The sequence below is a fragment of the Melospiza melodia genome, chromosome 5 (genome assembly GCF_035770615.1).
Source record: "Melospiza melodia melodia isolate bMelMel2 chromosome 5, bMelMel2.pri, whole genome shotgun sequence".
Taxonomy (NCBI): Eukaryota; Metazoa; Chordata; class Aves; order Passeriformes; family Passerellidae; genus Melospiza; species Melospiza melodia.
In genome coordinates this window covers 95,165,902-95,184,384 of record NC_086198.1, presented here as the reverse complement: position 1 = coordinate 95,184,384, position 18,483 = coordinate 95,165,902, and the positions used below count along the sequence as shown (strand labels likewise).

At 45.9% G+C, this 18,483-nt stretch overlaps 1 protein-coding gene across 2 annotated transcripts; it reads right to left on the bottom strand.

Annotated features, from left to right (window-relative positions):
* Positions 1 to 10,110: 10,110 nt before the first annotated feature.
* Positions 10,111 to 17,551, bottom strand: CD8B (CD8 subunit beta). Of its 2 annotated transcripts, XM_063158072.1 has the most exons (5): positions 16,895 to 17,551; positions 14,129 to 14,479; positions 11,942 to 12,031; positions 10,869 to 10,958; positions 10,111 to 10,757 (listed from the first exon to the last, which is right to left on the bottom strand). In XM_063158072.1, the coding sequence occupies exons 1-5, from the start codon at positions 16,938 to 16,940 to the stop codon at positions 10,717 to 10,719; spliced, it is 618 nt and encodes a 205-aa protein (XP_063014142.1). In that variant the 5' UTR covers positions 16,941 to 17,551; the 3' UTR covers positions 10,111 to 10,716. The 2 variants fall into 2 exon arrangements, with proteins under 2 accessions (XP_063014142.1, XP_063014141.1); XM_063158071.1 differs by lacking the exons at positions 10,111 to 10,757; positions 10,869 to 10,958 and having other exon boundaries at positions 11,299 to 12,031.
* Between the last annotated feature and the right edge of the window lie 932 nt (positions 17,552 to 18,483).

Genomic DNA, 18,483 nt, shown 5'->3' with positions numbered 1-18,483 from the left:
TTTTTTTGTCTGAACTGTTCAAGTAGATGAACTGGTCTCTTTTCTCATTTCCAGTTCTCACAATCACATTTCTGTGGGGTTCAAGGCACTGTTTGATTGTTGTCCTCTGAGTCCAGCTCCTTTCCAGGCTCTCACAGCCTTGGTGCAATCCCCACAGCTGATGTCTTCTGTTGTCACCAATCCAGAGTCTTGTCATGTCTGGTCTCCTTTGCTGCACACTGACCTTCTTCCCCAGCCACCCTGGGCAGGAAATCCTGGTGGAGATCCCTCAGGGAGTTTCTGGGTGCATTTATGTGGTGCAGGAGGACTTTCCCAGAGCAGGGTATTGCTGTGCATCTTTCCTGTTAAAGTCTTTGAAAGGGAACTAATTTCCACAGCAGGTCACAGCTAATGGAAATGGAAGAAAGGTTCCCACTTCTGTTCTCCACCTCTGCTGCTGGCAGGATGGAAACCAATGGCTTGCTGGAGACAACTTGCTTCATCCATTTTGTGGTCCTATTAATAGTGTTCGCTAGCTTGTACAGCTTATTTCTTCTCAATTTTGCATTTATTTGAAAAAACCCCAACCCCTCTGTTGATTTAGACCTGTAAGATGCAGCCCTAAGCCACAACACCCTGTACAAAAGGGGCAGGGTGGGAGGGATGGTGGCATCAAAAAGCAGCAGCTGGTTTAATGCTCTCCTGCCATCAACAACACAAACTGGATTTGGTGTTGAGTTCACTTTTAACAGCACTGCAAGAGAAGAGAGTGATTGTTCTTCCCATGCCTGTTCTCCTGCAGGCACCACTGCACTCCCTGATTGTGAGTGTTGGGCTCAGAGGGCAAATGGCAAATCATGTCTAAACAAATCCTGCAAACTTTATTTTTATGCACATTAATTTGTTTTCATTTATGTGTTGCAAATACAGAACTGCAGAAGGATTTTATAGAGAGTGGGCAATGCAGGGGAAGGTGAAATTTGGATAGGTTGTTGTGAAGCGTTGCATGAAAGGAAAATCAGTCCAGTCTTGGTTATAAAATTTGGGTTAAGACAGGTACTACCATGGGAATATCAGCTCTTTTCCCAGCAGGAGAAGCAAATTGGATGTCAGCAGGTAGGAAGGAAATTAGATTTAAACCAGAGAGCACAGCTTTGCCATTGTGTGGTCCAATGGACCACAGCCAAGGCATGGCCCAATGCACTGCATAAATCCTGAATGTTCCTCTCACCCCTCATCTCACAGAGGGGACTCAAATAAGAATAGTAGAGCAAGAGAAGCTTCAGAGCAGAACAAAATGTGGGGTCAGAGGTCTGGGATGGATTTTGTGTGTCAAGCTAGGACTCTTTACCCTGAAAAGCCAATTTAAATGGATTTACACTAAAGGTCTCCAGGGTAAGGAGTGGCTGGGAAGGAGTGGAGAGAGGTTGAATATTTCCTGCTTTTTTCAATACAGAAAGGAAGGGGCAGCAGGTGAAGCTGATGCTGGATGAGGCTGAAAGCAAAATAATTCCTTCAGCCTGGGATGTCCCTGACAAAGGACACTGTGGATGCAGGGCCTGGACAAATGCTTGGGAGAGAGGCTCATTGTGGGTTACTCATAGACAGCAACAGGCTCAGGAAATCTAGTGAGTTAAAAATACACTGAACATTAAGGGAGAGTGTCAGATGTGATTTTCTTGTCATTATTACTTAGCCATGTGCTCACAGCCAGTGCTGGAGACAGGATGGTTGTCTGCAGGAACCTTTGCTTTGAACCAAACCTGTCATTTTTATATTCTTAAATGTGAGATCTCATTACAATGTGTCATTTTAAGGAAGCCATTTGTTACAAAACCCCACATCCATTTCCTCTGAAATGCTATTAATTTTCCAATTATCTCATTCTTTAATGCTGGGCACTTTAATCTTCCTTAGCTGTTCACCCTGCACAAGGACAACTATCCCAACAACAGATCCTGTGGTTTTTCAGGAGAACATTTACCCCTCTTGGAAAAGGGATAATGGCCAGCAAAGATGTTTGACCCTGGGCAACCACCTCAGTTTGTGTTCCAGCTTTCGGAAAGTAAGGATTGCCCAAATTTGGGGACGAGGAGAATTTGCACAGAGGCATCTTCTGGCATTTCCTTGGGGATGTCACCTTGGGCTCTGCACAGGGGGATGTGACCCATGTTTTTAATTGTATCATAATTATCCTGGCTGTGGCAGTGATGGGTGCCAGATCAAAATGAAAGGACCTGAGGAAGGCATCAATTATAGCAATGGCTGTTCCACCACTGCTCTGACTCATTTCCTCCTGCATCCAGGTGACTTGAGACATGTATTTTAATAACAGGAATGTCATTTGCAGCTCATTGCTCAGGGCAGGAATATACAATCCCAGCCCCCAGGAAAATTTCATGTCAATTTTTTTTTAAGTGACTGGTAGGAAATACCCTAACTTGAATTTTGCATTCAGCGTTGATGTTAAGGCATCATGTTTTGAAGCCCGTGAAATTGGGCATCAGTGCAGCCCAGTGCCTCTCCCTAAGGCATCCGGCAGTGAGTTTACCTCGTGCTTGTGCTGGATGATTGCACTTGGGCTTTGTTGAAGAATGGCAGCAGTTCTTCAGGCCAGGAGTCCCCAGAACTCAGAATCTCATCCCTGCTGTGCCTGAAGAGGGGTCAGATATTGACAGGACAAGGGGAGCTGGCCTCAGGTTGAGCCAGAGGAGGTTCAGTTGGATATTAGGAAAAATTAGGAAAAATTAGGCTAAGAACAGGAACCGGCTGCCCAGGGCAGTGGTGGAGTCACCATCACTGGGAATGCTCAAAAAACAAGCAGACATTGCACTTTGGCATTGAGGCATTGGGTCAAAGACTGGACTTGATGATCTTGGAGGTAATTCCCAGGTGAAGTGATTCTCTGGTTCTGTGCTGTGGTGGCCCTCAGCTGTGGTGCTGCCATGTGGAAGAGCAGCATGCACCTCTGAGAATGCTGTGCCTGTCCCCAGAGCCCAGCAGGAAGGGTTTGTGTGCATGTCATGGTGCCTGCAGGGCCCAGCAGGAAGGGTTTGTGTGCATGTCATGGTGCCTGCAGAGCACAGCAGGAAGGGTTTGTGTGCATGTCATGGTGCCTGCAGAGCCCACAGCCCAGCAGGAAGGGTTTGTGTGCATGTCATGGTGCCTGCAGAGCCCACAGCCCAGCAGGAAGGGTCTGTGTGCATGTCATGGTGCCTGCAGAGCCCACAGCCCAGCAGGAAGGGTCTGTGTGCATGTCATGGTGCCTGCAGAGCCCACAGCCCAGCAGGAAGGGTTTGTGTGCATGTCATGGTGCCTGCAGAGCCCACAGCCCAGCAGGAAGGGTCTGTGTGCATGTCATGGTGCCTGCAGAGCCCACAGCCCAGCAGGAAGGGTTTGTGTGCATGTCATGGTGCCTGCAGAGCCCACAGCCCAGCAGGAAGGGTTTGTGTGCATGTCATGGTGCCTGCAGAGCCCACAGCCCAGCAGGAAGGGTTTGTGTGCATGTCATGGTGCCTGCAGAGCCCACAGCCCAGCAGGATGTGTGCTGGGTGAGATCAACACCCAGCTCTGGGCACAGAGACGTCTCCTAAGCCACAGCCTTCCTCCCTGCTGAGCCCTGAGGGGAAGGAGGGAGGCTGCACACCAGATTTTGGTACCTGGTGAAGACAAGGAGGGAGGCTGCACACCAGATTTAGGTGCCCGTTCAAGGGAGGGAGGCTGTACCCCAGATTTTGGTGCCTGCTGAGGGGAAGGAGGGAGGCTGCACACCAGATTTTTGGGGCCTGCTGAGGGGAAGGAGAGTGGTTGCACCCCAGATTTTGGGGCCTGCTGAGGGGAAGGAGGGTGTTTGCACACCCGATTTTGGTGCCTGCTGAAGGGAGGGAGGGTGGTTGCACACCATATTTTGGAGCCTGCTGAGGGGAAGGAGAGTGGTTGCACACCAGATTTTGGAGCCTGCTGAGGGGACGGAGGGTGGTTGCACACCCGATTTTGGTGCCTGCTGAAGGGAGGGAGGGTGGTTGCACACCATATTTTGGAGCCTGGCCTCCTGGCTGGATGCTCTGAGCAGCAAAGCCAGCGTGGTTTGCATCTGGAGCAGGGCCAGGCTGGCTGCTCTGGGCACTGAGGAGGGGCTGGCACTGGCAGGGTGCCCATGGTGCTTGGCACCAGCCTGGGGATGGGCTCAGCACAGAATCTCAGAGTTGTTTAGGCTGGAGAAGAACTTTAACGTCATTGAGTCCAATCCTTGGCCCGGCACTGCCAAGGCCACCACCAAAGCATGTCCCCAAGTGCCACATCTACATGCATTTTAAACCCCTCCAGGGATGGGGACTCCACCACTCCTTCCACATTCCTTCACTTCTTTCAGTGAAGAAATTTTTCTTCATATCTGATCTGAAACTCCCCTGGCACAACTTCAAACCATTTCCTCTTGTCCTGGCTTTTCTTTGGAGGTGTCCATTGCTCCCAGTGCTCTGCAGAGGGAATTCCAGAATTTTTGGTGTTTCTCAGCAAAGCTCAAGCCCTTGGGAATAAAATCAGTATTGCGAAACTTCTCCATATTTCTCCAGGATCAAGTTTTTTGCTGCCTGATGGAGAGACTCAGTCCTGGGCAAGACAAAACCAAGCTCTGACTCATTGCTGGGGCCAGAAAGGGCCAAGGAGATGAAATTTGAGGTGGCTGTATCAACCTGGGGGCCTGAGAGCTCCCTCCAATCCAAGGAGCTTTAGGGAGAGCACGGAGAGGGCTTTTGTCACCATGATATTTTCTGAAAAATCCTCTTTTTACCAGGATTTCTTCTCCTGGGAAGCTGAGAAGCCTCAGAAAAGAATGGAAACAAGAATTATCTGATTTGCTTCTCCTGTGTTTGCTGCTTTGGAATGTGGTTTGGACATTGTTTACCAACAGGTGCATCTTTGATTGGTTCCATGTGAATTGTTTTTAATTAATGACCAATCACAGCCAGCTGTGTCGGGCTCTGACGAGTGTCACAAGTTTTTATTATTCATTCTTGTTAAGCCTTCTGTCTGTATCCTTCTCTTTAGCATAGTTTTAGTATAGCTAATATAACATAACATAACATAACATAACATAACATAACATAACATAACATAACATAACATAACATAACATAACATAACATAACATAACATAACATAACATAACATAACATAACATAACATAAATCAGCCTTCTGAGAACATGGAGTCAGATTCTCATCTCTCACCTCATCCTGGGGACCTCACAAACACCTCTGGCTTTGCCATCTGAACAAGTTTCCTTTGCTTATTGACTTCCAGCTGAGCCATTCATCTCAGGGATTTGGGGGTTTTAATTAAATGAACTAAATAATTTTTCTGCGGGAGATCCCTGTTGCAACAGCACTTAGAGCTGTTGTGCCTGGCAGAGAAAATATTCTGAGCTTGATGTCATCACTGGGGTGTTTTTTTGGAGTGTTTCATATCTGGTTTTCATTTATTACCTAGATCAGAAAGTGTAAATAGCAATAATGATTCTCTCTTTCTTAAAAGTGTGATGCAGCCCCCTTTCAGGCACATGTGCATCTTACAGGCTAAATGAGAAGTTGAACTTTAGTAGAAAAACACAAATGCCTAAGGGAGGAATGTTAAAGGCTTCTGTCATCTTGCAAACATTTAAAACATGGGAGAGTTTTGATTCAGGTGGAAGAACCTCTGGTGTATGAACTCCAATTAACCTTTCTCATAGCAAGGTAGTGGAGGAGCAAAATACAAACCTTATAAAATTCATTTTTGACTTGATCCAATATGGGTTCCACTTAAATGAATGCTTGAATAACATATATTTGTTATAATAATGTAATATATACAATATATAATATATATAATATAATATAATATAATATAATATAATATAATATAATATAATATAATATAATATAATATAATATAATATAATATAATATAATATAATATAATATAATATAATATCTGTAATCCCACAGAAGCCTCAGATCTCACCCTGAGTGCACTCATTATGGGTATATTGATATACACAAGTACTTGTTATTTCAGCAAATAATATATACTTCAATATACAGAAATTATATTAAACAATATTAGAATAATATATTTTAAAAACCAATTTCTTGTTTATATAAGCCAGAAATTTAACACATTGCTATTTTTGGCTTATTGAAGCCCAAGAAAATAGAGGCAAAAAGTACTAATGCTACCAGGAGGTAGTTTTTTTATTCCTAGAGGGTTTTTTGATTTTATACAGTGACAGAAAAAGACATTTAGAAATTCCCACTTAACAGATCTGACCTGAATGCTTTAAAGTCCTGCTGTGAATCCATTTCCCCTGCCAGGACAACATATTTAATAAACAGCTGCAGTGCATGGAGCTATTCTGGGTGAGGATAAATCTGAAGGAATTTCAAGAGCACCCATGGATAAAGTATCTCCTTTTTTTTGGCACAGATTTCAAGCTGAATAATTTAATAGAGGTGTTATTCAGCCTTTCTCCATTACTGTGCCTTACCCAGCAGTTTCTAACTGAAAAATTGGTTTTTATATATTAGGAACTTTAAACTCAGAGATAACTTTACTCTTCTGTCAATAATTTGCTTTCAGCTGAATGTTTTCAACTGCACCTGATTTGATTTGCTTTTCTGTATCATAAAAACACAGACCACCCACATAAAAATGACTGAGCAGTTTAAAAGAAAAAAAGAAAAATTGAGCACTTCCAGTATTTAGATTAACAACTGAGCTATTCTGTAAAGACTGGCAATTTTTTAAAAATGCATTTACAGAACTGTAATAAAACCATGAAGATTATTTACTGTAATGCCTGAAGTGCCTGTGCTTCTGCTCTGTATCTATATCCTAAATATAATATCCTAAAATATCCTTTGAATATTTTAATGGTTTCAAGATCTGCACTGTTCATTGAGAGAATGACTGGATTATAGTTTTATAATATAGAATATGAATTCTATATATTCTTTGTATATGGTCTATATATTCTATATTCTGTATAGAATATCTGTTCTATAACATGTTCTATATAAAATATATAATATATACTATAAAATATAAAAGAAATAATAGTAATAATAAACCAGACTATTGCAACATATAATTTTTGATCTCTTTTACAATTGCTTGCCCAATGATTTGTGGGGATGAGCACAACATAGGTGAATTTTTTTTTTCCTTGAAACCATACATCTGCAAAACCCTTCTTGTCCTTTTCTCTTTGTCCAGATTTGGTGGTGTCTCCTTTTGTCATTTAAGAGGAAATAGTTTATTTACATTTGAGGCAAGATATTTGGGTTACATCTATAAAATCCTGTTATTTTTCCTTCTAGGTGTGGCTGCTCCTTGCTGCAGGCGGGATGGTGACAGTGGGACACAGGAGAAGGCTGATCCATCACTGGAAGGAGCCAAGGGATGAATTAGGGACCCTCACGTGCCAGGACACGGTGGCATGTGTGACACTGTGATGGACAAAGCTGTCACCTGTATCTCTGTCTCTCCATGGATCCAGGGATCATGGTATTACAGAGAGGGACAGAAACACTTTCCCATTCACTCTCAAGTTGGAAATGTTGTGCCACAACAGAACTTAGCATCCCTGACCCTTGGCTGGCATCATCACTGTGTCTCAGCTAAGAAGCTGCAGGAATTGGGATATCAGGGAATTGGGATAATTTTCTCAGCATCTTTGCATTGGTGTTTCTGTTTTGTGCTTATTTATGCTCTGGGGGAAAAAGGTCTACAAAATGTGAATCTATTTTTATCTATCAGCTCTCACAATCGTGAAACCTGCTGCTAAAATCTCTCCCAGTTTTACTGTCTAAAGCACTCTATTGATGATTATAGAAATTACTGTTGTTTTTTCATAATTTCTACTGGTAAACTGCCCAGATCTGTGTTTCAACAGGCCAGACAACATCTTTGTCACTGTCCCCTCCTGTTTTCACTGCACACAGGTGATGGAGAGTCTGGGTGGGTTTTGGGTTGTTATTTTTGGGGTGGTTTTGTTGTTTTTGTCATTGGTTTTGGTTTTGTTTCTTCCTAAATACAAAGGAAAAGTGAAGACTAATTGGGGAATTCAGACATTGAGCAAATTCTTTGCTGTGGGTGAGCAGAGAGCCAAGGAATAAATCCCTCTCCTTTGTGCTTGTGTTGTTGGAGTTGGGATAAGTGACTGAAGTCTGTCCTGGGCAGGGGTTTCAGTCAAGGTCTGACACTCTGAGGGTGTCCTGAGTGTGGAGAAGAAGGAGCAGGAGTGACTGGGCAGGGTTATCCCGAGGCTGCTCACCTTCCTGAGGCAGAGGAGGGCTGGGCTGTGCAGCCTGGGTTTGCTGCTTGGCCATGGGAGAGCTGAGCAAGGCGTGGGCAGTGAGGTCAGGACACCTCAAGAGTGAGAAAGGGAGCTGGGATTTCAAAAGCAGCTGCAGGCAGAGGGAAAGCCCCTGCTTTTTTAAAAAGAAACCTTTGCTCATGGGAAGTTTCAAAGGGGTTTTCTTACAGCTGTTATGAAAAATGTACACGCCTTTCGGAGGCAAAGCTGTGCTCGCTACTTGCAGGGCAGGAAAATGATGGTTTTAGTTAATCTGAGCTCTTCCAGAGGATAAATTGTGATGTGTGGGGGTCAGAGATGCTCAGGGTCCCCTCCCTGCTGCACCTGGGGTGGGATCTGTGGTGTCCCCACAGCTGGCTGGCCTGAGAGCTTGGGTGAGAGTCACAGCCTGGAAAGGCTGGCTCAGCACGATCCACTGCCAGCTTTATTTATCCACTACATCATCTAGGGGAAGCACCAACAGCTGGGCTTGAGACCAAGCTCTACAGAAAATTCAGTATTAGAGAGGAAAGCAGCATCAGCTGTGGCTGGGAGGGGAGGGAGGGGAAGGCCACAGTGGTGCTGCTGTGCCACTGTGATGCTTTCACCCAAAATCTCATCCCAAGACTGCGTTAGCCCCAGCCCTGGGGACTCTGTACCACCTTCCCCTTGCTGTCCCAGTAGCTGACACGGGGCTGGTGCCTGTGTGGGAGCAGATGTGGGGCTGGGGGTGCATTTAAGAGTGAGTGCTCGCTGCCTGTGCCCAGCAGGATGCCAAACTCCCAGCTCTGCCTTGGCACCCTGGGCAGTAGCTGAGCCTTGCTGCCATCCCTGGGGACACTTCCCTGCCTCTGGCATCCCCCAAGGCTCAGCACCCATGGGCATTGCTTGGGGCTCAGCATGCAGGGGTGTCAGCCGGGGTTCAGGCACAGGGGTGTCACACAGGGGTGTCACACGGGGATGTCACACAGGGTTCAGGGCACAGGGGTGTCACACAGGGGTGTCACACAGGGCTCAGGGCACAGGGGGGTCACACAGGGGTGTCACACAGGGGTGTTACACAGGGGTGTCACACAGGGCTCAGGGCACAGGGGTGTCACACAGGGTTCAGAGCACAGGAGGGTGGTCACCTGGGGCTCAGCACCCCCAGGCATCCCTCAGAGCAGCTCCCACTGGCCATGCTGGGCTCAGGGCCAGCCCCTGGGGGCCTCTGTTTGCTCTCAGAGGTGGTGCTGACCTTCAGGCTGTGCCAAGTGTTTGGCCTAGTGTGCATGGCTTTGTCTGGTTTTCCTCTCCCAGCCCTGGCTGTTTGCAGTCTCCCATGGGAGTAAACCCCCTCCCAGATCTGCTCATCCTGCAGATTTTGCAATGCTTTAACTCTTTCCTGGCTGGAGCCATGGTTCCTTGCTTGCCACACAACTGTGTGGACCAAAAGACACCAGCCTGCAGAACAGAATAACTGAGTGATACTTTCACTTTTGGTATTGAAGAAACCTGCACAGAATCTTTAAGGTTGCCTCTGCCCCATCCCTGCTGGTTGCCCTCAAAGTGTTCATTACCAGATTTTTATCAATCAGTGTTAACAGGAGCTAAAAAAGCACCTTTGTGCTGTGGAGAGGAGTGCCAAGGAGCTTTGTCACAGCTTTCCAGCCCATCTGAGTTCTTTTGGTATCGTGGATATTTTTGCCCCTGATGAGGGAGAGAATGATGCATCTGACTCCATCTTATCAGAAGGGTCATTAATTACTTTATTATACCATCTTATTCTATATTTTATTACAGTATATTACATTGCATCTAAACTGAATCTGCCAAGCACTCAACTGCCCAGAATCTCGTGACTGTCAGCCCACAGTCCTGACACAAACACACACACCTGGCCCTGACAGGCCAAGGAAACAAAACTCCATCACTCTGGGTAAACAATCTCCATTTTGCATTCCACTTTTGCAGAAACACAGGCACAGCAAATAAGATAAGAATTGTGTTTTCTTTCTCTGATGTTCAGAGAACGTGAAACCCAGAAATATTCTTGGGAAGAACTGTGCCTTGCTTTTCTCTGTGAAGAGAAACGTGGCTACACTTTGGTACCAGCCCCTTTCCCCTGTGCAGAGCCAGCCGTGGCATTTGCCCTGCTCAGTGTCCTTTGGGAAGTGCTCAGGATGCTGCAGAATCCAGCCTGGTCCTTTTGCCAGGGTTGTGTCCAGGAGAATGTTGAAGTCATGAAGGAAAGAAATGTCAGTTTTGTGGTACAAGCCCGCATCTGTCCCCTGCCAGGTCCTTCCTGGCCATGCTCAGGCTCCTGCAGGGGAGGGTCCGTGGCTTCTTGCTGTCTGTCTGAGGCAGGGAGGGCAGTGGGATTTACTGGGAATTACTGGGAATTTACTGGGATTTACGGGGAATTACTGCCTGTGGATGCGAAGCCGCAGCCTCCGCCGCAGACCTGGGAAGAGACAAGAGACAGTGTCCATCAGTGCTGGCCCCTGTCCCCGCTGTCCGTGCCCTCCTGGGCTGTGCCAGGGCTGCCCCCTCGGGGTGCTGGCAGCAAACTCACGGTGCAGGCGGTAGGCGGCGGGCACCAGGCTCAGCAGCAGCAGCAGGACAGCAGCGGCCAGAGGGATCCAGACCAGGGGACTGCAGGGACCTGGGGACAGGAGGGCACTCAGCACCTGGCACCACCCTGCCCCAGCAGCCTTGGGGCTGGGGAAGGGAGGAAAGCAAGGCACTCAGAGGGGTGGTGAGGATGTGACCATCACCCTGGGGTAACCTTTGAAGGATGCACCACAGAACCACAGAATGGGTAAAGCTGGAAGAGAGCACAATGGGTCACCTGGGCCAACCTCCCTGCTCAAGCAGGGTCATCCCAGAGCACAGGGCACAGGATGGTGGCCAGGTGGCTTTTGCATATTTTTGATAAGGGGTGTGATGGTGTTCACAGGGGTTCTTAGATTGGGGAAGAGACGAGGATCTGACTCCATGTTTCAGAAAGGCTGATTTATTATTTTATGATATATATTACATTAAAACTATACTAAAAGAATAGAAGAGAAGGTTTCATCAGGAGGCTGGCTAAGAATAGAATAGCAAAGAATGATAACAAAGGTTTGTGGCTCGGGCTCTGTGTCCAAGCCAGCTGGGCTGTGATTGGCCATTAATTACAAACATCTTACATGGATTAATCACAGATCTACTTGTTGCATTCCACAGCAGCAGATAATCAATGTTTACATTTTGTTCCTGAGGCCTCTCAGGTTCTCAGGAGGAAAAATCCTGAGGAAAGGATTTTTCATGAAAGTTGTCTGTGACAAGGGAAACTCCACAACCTTTCTGGACAGCCTGTTCTGGTGCTCAGTCCCCCTCACAGTGAAAAAGGCACTGCAGGGAACTTGACTCTGAGGTCATGAGACCCTAAACTGAAATCCATCCTGCCCCTAAACCTGTGGATGTGCCAGGGAATCCCTCCTAGAGGCAGAAGTCTGTCCAGAGCAGTGTGTCCATGTGCACCCAGACAGCCGCTCCTGCAGGGTGACCCTGTGGTGGCCCCACCCCAGGACAAACCCAGCCGAGCCCTGAGGACCCAGGAGCTCAGCAAAGCCCTTTTTTCCAGGAGCTGGCACACTGCCATACCTTCCCTGCTGGCAGCTTTCCTTTTGGTTGTGCGTGGCAGAGGCTTTTTGGACACTGGTGTTTGCGTGGTCGTTGGAGGCAAAACATCAACTGGGGAAAGGAGAAAAGGAGGCAGTGAGTGTGGCAGAGACATCTCCAAGAGCAGCCAAGAGAACCAGCCTTGAACCAGCCCCCAGCAGTGACCCCCTCACTCAGAGGGGCGAGCTTCACCTCACCTGAGCCTCTTGGGGCTCACAGAAGTCACCAAGAGCTTTTAAAAGTGTTAATCAAATAATGTACCAGGTAAAGAAGGCTCATGCAGGGAAAACCCCCAAATTTGCTTCAGTGACATTTGCTGCCAAGCATCATCTCACCAGAATTGCACAAAACCATCGGTGAAACCATTTCAGCAGCACTGGAATGTTTTAAGGGATCCCTGGATTTTTTTCCTTATTCACATTGTTCTAATCTTTGCTCAAGATTTGATTTTTTTTTTCTGATAAAATGAGGGTAGGATTTATTATAGTGTATCTAAATTCAAACGGAACATATTTGTTTCTGAATAAAGTTGGCCAGGAAAATATGCCAGTAATGTCATTAAATAGCTGCATGTCTGACTGCTCAAACCATATTTATTCAAAATTTTAGGTGATTGAAAACTATTTTTTAATTCAAAATTTTATTCAAAAATTTAGGTGACTGAAAAATATTTTTTTTCTCCTCTTTCTATCCAGGATGTAGATTCTTACAGAAACTACCATTCTTTTACATGAGAAGATGAGACATCAGGGCTCTGGGATTTATCTGGACAACTTCTCCCTTAAATTATAATAAACGTAGGGAAAAGAAACTTAAAGACAAATTGTTTTATCATGAGAACTAAAAGGAAAAAAAGAAAATATCCAGCCAAGCCTGTCTTCCCAGAGCACCTGCTGCTGTTTACTTTTTAATTGGTGTCCTTGATCAAGCTGCATTTCAATCCTGTTTTTCATGCTTTGCACAGAGATATGTGCCCAGCTGCTAAAAAACAATTCTCCTTTATCTTAAACCAGCTTTTCTCTGAGCCTGCAAGAATCCAAAAGGGATTTCTTATCCAGTTCAAGGTACAGAGTGTATTTGCAAAAAAAAAACCCAGAAAAACTGGGACACTGGGTCCGCTTTAGAGCCAGAAGTGGCATTTTGGTTAAATAAGTTTTTTGTATCTTAGTTAAATAAGTTATTTGTCTCCCTAAAAGTCTGCAAAAATAGAGGCTGAATCCCACTTCAAATGCATTCTTTTTTCTGCATCAACTACTGTTTTGTGGTCAAAGGGAAAATGGGCTGAAAAGGGCTTCTGTATGCCCCAGATGTCTGTAAAGCCTCTCTCCTCCCACAACACCTGCAGAAAAATGTTATTCCTGTTTGGATCTCCCCAGGGATAGTGGGCTGTGAGCTTTGAGGAATAAACCCCATTTCAGTATTTTTTTTTTTGAAGGGGTGGTCTTGAAAGTTGCCATCAGATCCACCCCAGAGATGTGAGGGGTGATGCTCTCTGGCCTTGATGCTGCTCTTGTCACTTGGAGTGAGAGTAAGGAAGAATTAGGGGATGGAAGGACCTGTGAGCTGAGCAGGGCACACATCCAGCTTGGGGAATAAATCCCATTTCAGGTTTTTGGGGTTTTTTTGAGGGGATGTTCTTGAAAGCTGCCATCAGATCCACCCCAGAGATGTGAGGGGTGATGCTTTCTGTCCTCGATGCTGCTCTTGTCACTTGGAGTGAGGGTAAAGAAGAATTATGGCATGGAAGGACCTGTGAGCTGAGCAGGGCACACATCCAGAGTACAGCAGGGAATGAGGAAAACACAGGGCATGGCAATACCAGGACTTCCCAAGGAAATCCTCGAGCACTGGGAGCAATGCTGTGCTCAAGGCATGCCCACAGCAAAGCAACTGCTGATGGCAGAAGGACTATCACACAAAGCTGACCTAAATTTTAGCCATTTTCTGTATTTTCTGCAACTGCTGATGGCAAAAGGATCATCACACAAAGCTGACCCAAATTTTAGCCATTTTCTGTATTTTCTGCATTTTCTGCTTTATCCGATCTCAGAGACGAAACCCAGAGCCCCAGCCTTGCAACTCAAAAATTGGGAAGAATCAAATCACCCCTTTCCCAGGCTCATCACGGCTGCTGGTGGCACATTTTGGAAGCCCGAGGGTGCAGCTTACCCACAGTGAGCTGTGTGCCAGCGCCCAGGAGCAGCTGGGAGGACTGGAACGCGGAGCAGTAGTAGATGCCGCTGTCTGAGGGCTGCAGGTGGCTGATGTGCAGGCTGTGGGAGCTCTGGGACCTCGCCTCATGGACACTGAACTTGTCCTGCCTCACACCTGGGCCGTAGGTGGCTCTGCCCATTGTGTTGGAGAACAACAAGAACTGGAATTGTTGCCTCTCCTGGCTCCAGCGGTACCAGTAGACCCCGGCGTGCTCCTTCTTCAGGTCACAGAGGATTTCAGTTTTATTGCTGGTTTGGGTTAGAATATGCCCTGGAGTTTGGGCTAGTAGCAGAGTTGTATAAAAAACTAAGGGAAGAGAGAAATATACAGTTATTATTTTAATTTCATTGTTTTTCTTCTGTGCAAAATACAGATTTTCTTTATGGGCTTAATAAAATCACAGTAGACACACAGACCAGGGGAGTCACACGAGTGAGAAACAGGAGCATTTTTTATCAGGATGCTCCCATATTCCCTCAGAGGCCTTTTTGGGTTCCCCAGGTATTGTTTTGGCCAGGCCAAATTATACAGGCAGATTTTCTCTGTAAACATTTCTGTAGGAAGGAGGCAGACTGACAGGGAGAGGGATGGAGGGATGGTGTTGAGGGTCTCCTGGGGGCTGTATGGGCAGGGAAGAGCATCCCTGCCTGCCCCTGTGAATGCCCCTCTCCTGCCCTCCTTACCTTTCTCATTTTTCAGACATTTTACCCCTTTTCCAACAAATTTTAGTGCCTCTTAACAGATTTGCCATATTTTTCTTCTTACAGATACAACACGAATAAACATTTCAGGGGCAGAAAAAGAGACCAAAAAACATGCAAAACATGTCAAAATGAGCCAATTTGATATTAGTCTTCAGACAATAATATTTTTCAAAGGAATTTTGAGACATGGCGAAGGAGAGGGAGTGAGGGGCAGCGGTGGGGTTCAAAGCTTTGGTTTGGCATCACGTCTCCCTGTTTGGGCTTTGCAGCTTTGTGGAAATTATCAGAGTCTTGTTTGGCCCAGGCAGATGTGAGGGGTGTCCTTGTGGAAAGGATAACAGGTAACTTGTGATCCTTGCTGTTCAGCAAACAGTCCTGCAAAGCTGCAGATACTCTGAGCCCGAGTGGAAAACAGCCCTCTGCAGATAAGGGCACTCCTGCTGCCCCCATCTCTTTCCCAGGCTTGTTTTAAAGTTGTGCAAAAAGCTCAATAATGTGTTTCTTGTCTTTTTTTTAACTTTAAAATGTTCCTTTTTCTTCAAAATCTGAAGTTGCTTACAGCAGTTTTTTCAGCCTCATGCAGCCCTGTGGTGTGGGGATGGATGGGCATGACCCAAGAACATCTAAAGGCATTAAAGTGGTACAAGGTCCTGATGTTTCCCATGTTCCCAATGGGACAGGCAGAGGAGAGGGCTCTGGTGGCTGACAGGGGTCCAGAGCCTTCCTCTGTCCCCCCACCAAGGACCCCAGTGCTGCAGAACACTAACATTGTAATGCCAAAATTCCAGTGTTGCACAGCAGCTGCAGCATTTCACCACATCCTCTGGCTCTGTGACAGCATTAATGTCTCTTTTTATTAAAATATATAATCTTAAGGCTTTAGAGAGGTTTAAGTTCTCTCAGATTAAGAAAGAATTAAATTTGAGGTTTAAGTTCTCTCAGATTTTGTCCTGGCAAACACCTGTGTGGTTTTTCAGGGGATGAAATGTGTGTGGCCATGGCACATGGGGGCTTCAGGCCCTCCTTGAGTGCCCTGAGGTCGGGCTCTGCTGGGCACGGGAAACAAAACTCTCCATGAAAAACTTATCTCTGACCTGTTGGAGACATTGTTATGTAAGTCAGAAAAGATAAGAAGAGATTCTGCAAGATCTCAGCTCAGCGCTGGTGGTCAAGCCAGGAGTGAGCTGGGATGGAGACAGAGAAGAAAACTCGTCCTCAGTCATAACTTCAACCCCAAAACCTCTCTGTTCCCTTTCCTGGTGAATATTCAGGGGCACCATGGGGAATCACAGTGCTTGGCCAGACCAGCCTGCAGCAACATAAAGATTACCCCTTTTCCTTTTGCATGGGCAAAGAAAACTCCCATTTATTGAGGTTTTCTCAGTGGGCTCCCCACCTCACAGATCGATAGGATACCAGATCCTGTAAGGCAGAATGATTTTACAACACACTAGTTCCAGCTATGGCCCTTGGAAATACTCAGTCTTTGGATGATTTAGAAAATTTGGGATGTTTGTCATCTTTATGTTACACAGGCCGTGGAGAGAGGATCTGTTTTAACTTCTCCATTAGCAGCTTCATCTGCACTGAGGAGTAAAAACTCTGTGGTGTCTATACCACTATGGGTGGAAATATGAACAGAATATAGAATAGAGTGGAATGGGATGGGATGGGATGGGATGGGATGGGATGGGATGGGATGGAATAGAATAGAATAGAATAGAATAGAATAGAATAGAATAGAATAGAATAGAATAGAATAGAACTATTTCAGTTGGAAGGGAACCACAGCAACCAACTGGTCCCACTTTCTGACCAGTTTCAGGGCTGACCAAAACCTAAAACATGTCATTAATAGCATGATCCAAAGTGATTTGAAATAGGCAATAATACCCTGTAGATCTCTACTGCGATGGTATATTTAACCTGCCATCATCCAGCTGCTGGAGTGTGGTGGAGGAGAGGCTCCAGCAGGATTTTAGGTGCCCTCAACCCCTAGGAGATGTGTTGCTCTTACCTGGGATCTGGAGGCAGATGCAGAGATGGAGCCATGGCCGGGCCATGGTGGCGGACTCGGTGACAGAGGGGTTTTGTGCCAGCTCCCCCTTTCCCCTCGCTGTCACCTCTTGGTGGCAGGGCTGGCTTCCCCTCAGGAAGTCCTTGCCCTTCTCTGTGCAGATCTCTCACCAAAGAGCAGCACCTGGAGCCTCAGCCTGGCAGCTTCTTCTGCGCCAAACCCAAGAGTCCGTCCGGGCAGCACCCTTCACTCTTCTCAGCACTTCTCAGGGTACCTTAAATCCCCGTCAGAAAAATAAAACCCCAAAAACTCACTGATTTTTAATTTCTTCAGATTTCTTCATATTTCACCACTTAGTTATTCCTCCTTCTTTTAATCTACTTCTATCAAAAGTTTACAAATGTAGGACCATGGCCTTAAAGATAAAAGAAGGAAAGCGTGAATTTTGGCTGGTTTTCTCCCTGTTGAAATAAAAAAGCATTCAAGACAAGGAAAAGATGAAGTTTGATCTGTGAAGTTGTTTTCTACAGCAGAATTTATAGCAGGTGTTTTTTCTCTGAAAAATGCTGAACACCAGACCGACCCAACATAAAGCAGAGATGTGAAGCATCACGGAAAGCTTTGAAATCAAGAGCAAGAAACCTCAAACAAATTTGTGGCTGAAAAACCACAAAAATGAGGAAATTCTGCTGGGGCTTTCCACCTCAGAGCATGTGCTGCTTCGGTAGCTGTGACAGCATGCAGCTCATAGGCAGAAATATTTAAATGATAAAGTATCAGAATGACTTTGAAATGTCTGGGAGGAAGAGGTCTGAAGCACTTGGGGTTTAGGATTCAAAGACAAGTACATGAGGTGAAATTACAGAGATGAACTGGTGTCAGCAGACTTCAATATTTTCCTGTTTGGGGAAAAAAATAGAAATTATTTTTATTTGCTGCCCTCTTGGCTGCCAGGTGAGATTCAGTTTTCTTCTCTGTCCCTCTCATGCAGATACTTGTGGTCATTACCATGCTTCAGCATCTCCCCAGAAAAGGAAATCTCTCATGGGGGCACTGAGAAACCTCCTTCAGGGTTGAGCTGGCAGATGAATAGGAAAAACAATATTGCATCTTGTACACTGTGAGCTTTTGGTCTGTTTTATACCAGATTTTTCAGTGCTGCTGTAACACATCCTCTCCCCATTTCTGTTTAAATTAATTTCCTGCTCAGAGCGGGTTGCTAGCTGCAAAACCCTTGCCACAAAACACTCATCTGCTAAACTTCAGGGTGGGCTGAATGGCTCCTTAACTCTTTCCTGGCAGGAGAAGGCAATTTTAGAGTTTTCAAACCCATTTCAGTGCTTTAAGCTCTTGTTTTCAGAGCTGAGCCCTTGATGTGGGTTGCAGCAACACTTGCCTCTGCTGTCCTCACCCTCTGCTCACCTGTCCCCTTTTGTTTCACATCACCCTGAGATTGGGCCCTCCCTAAAATGAGGTGAAACACTTCTTTTTATTGAGGTGTGGTGGCAGGGAGTGCTTGTTGTGAGAAATGCCACTGCAAGGGAATTTTCCCTTCATCCCTGTGGTGAAGTCAGTGAGGTGAGCCCCAA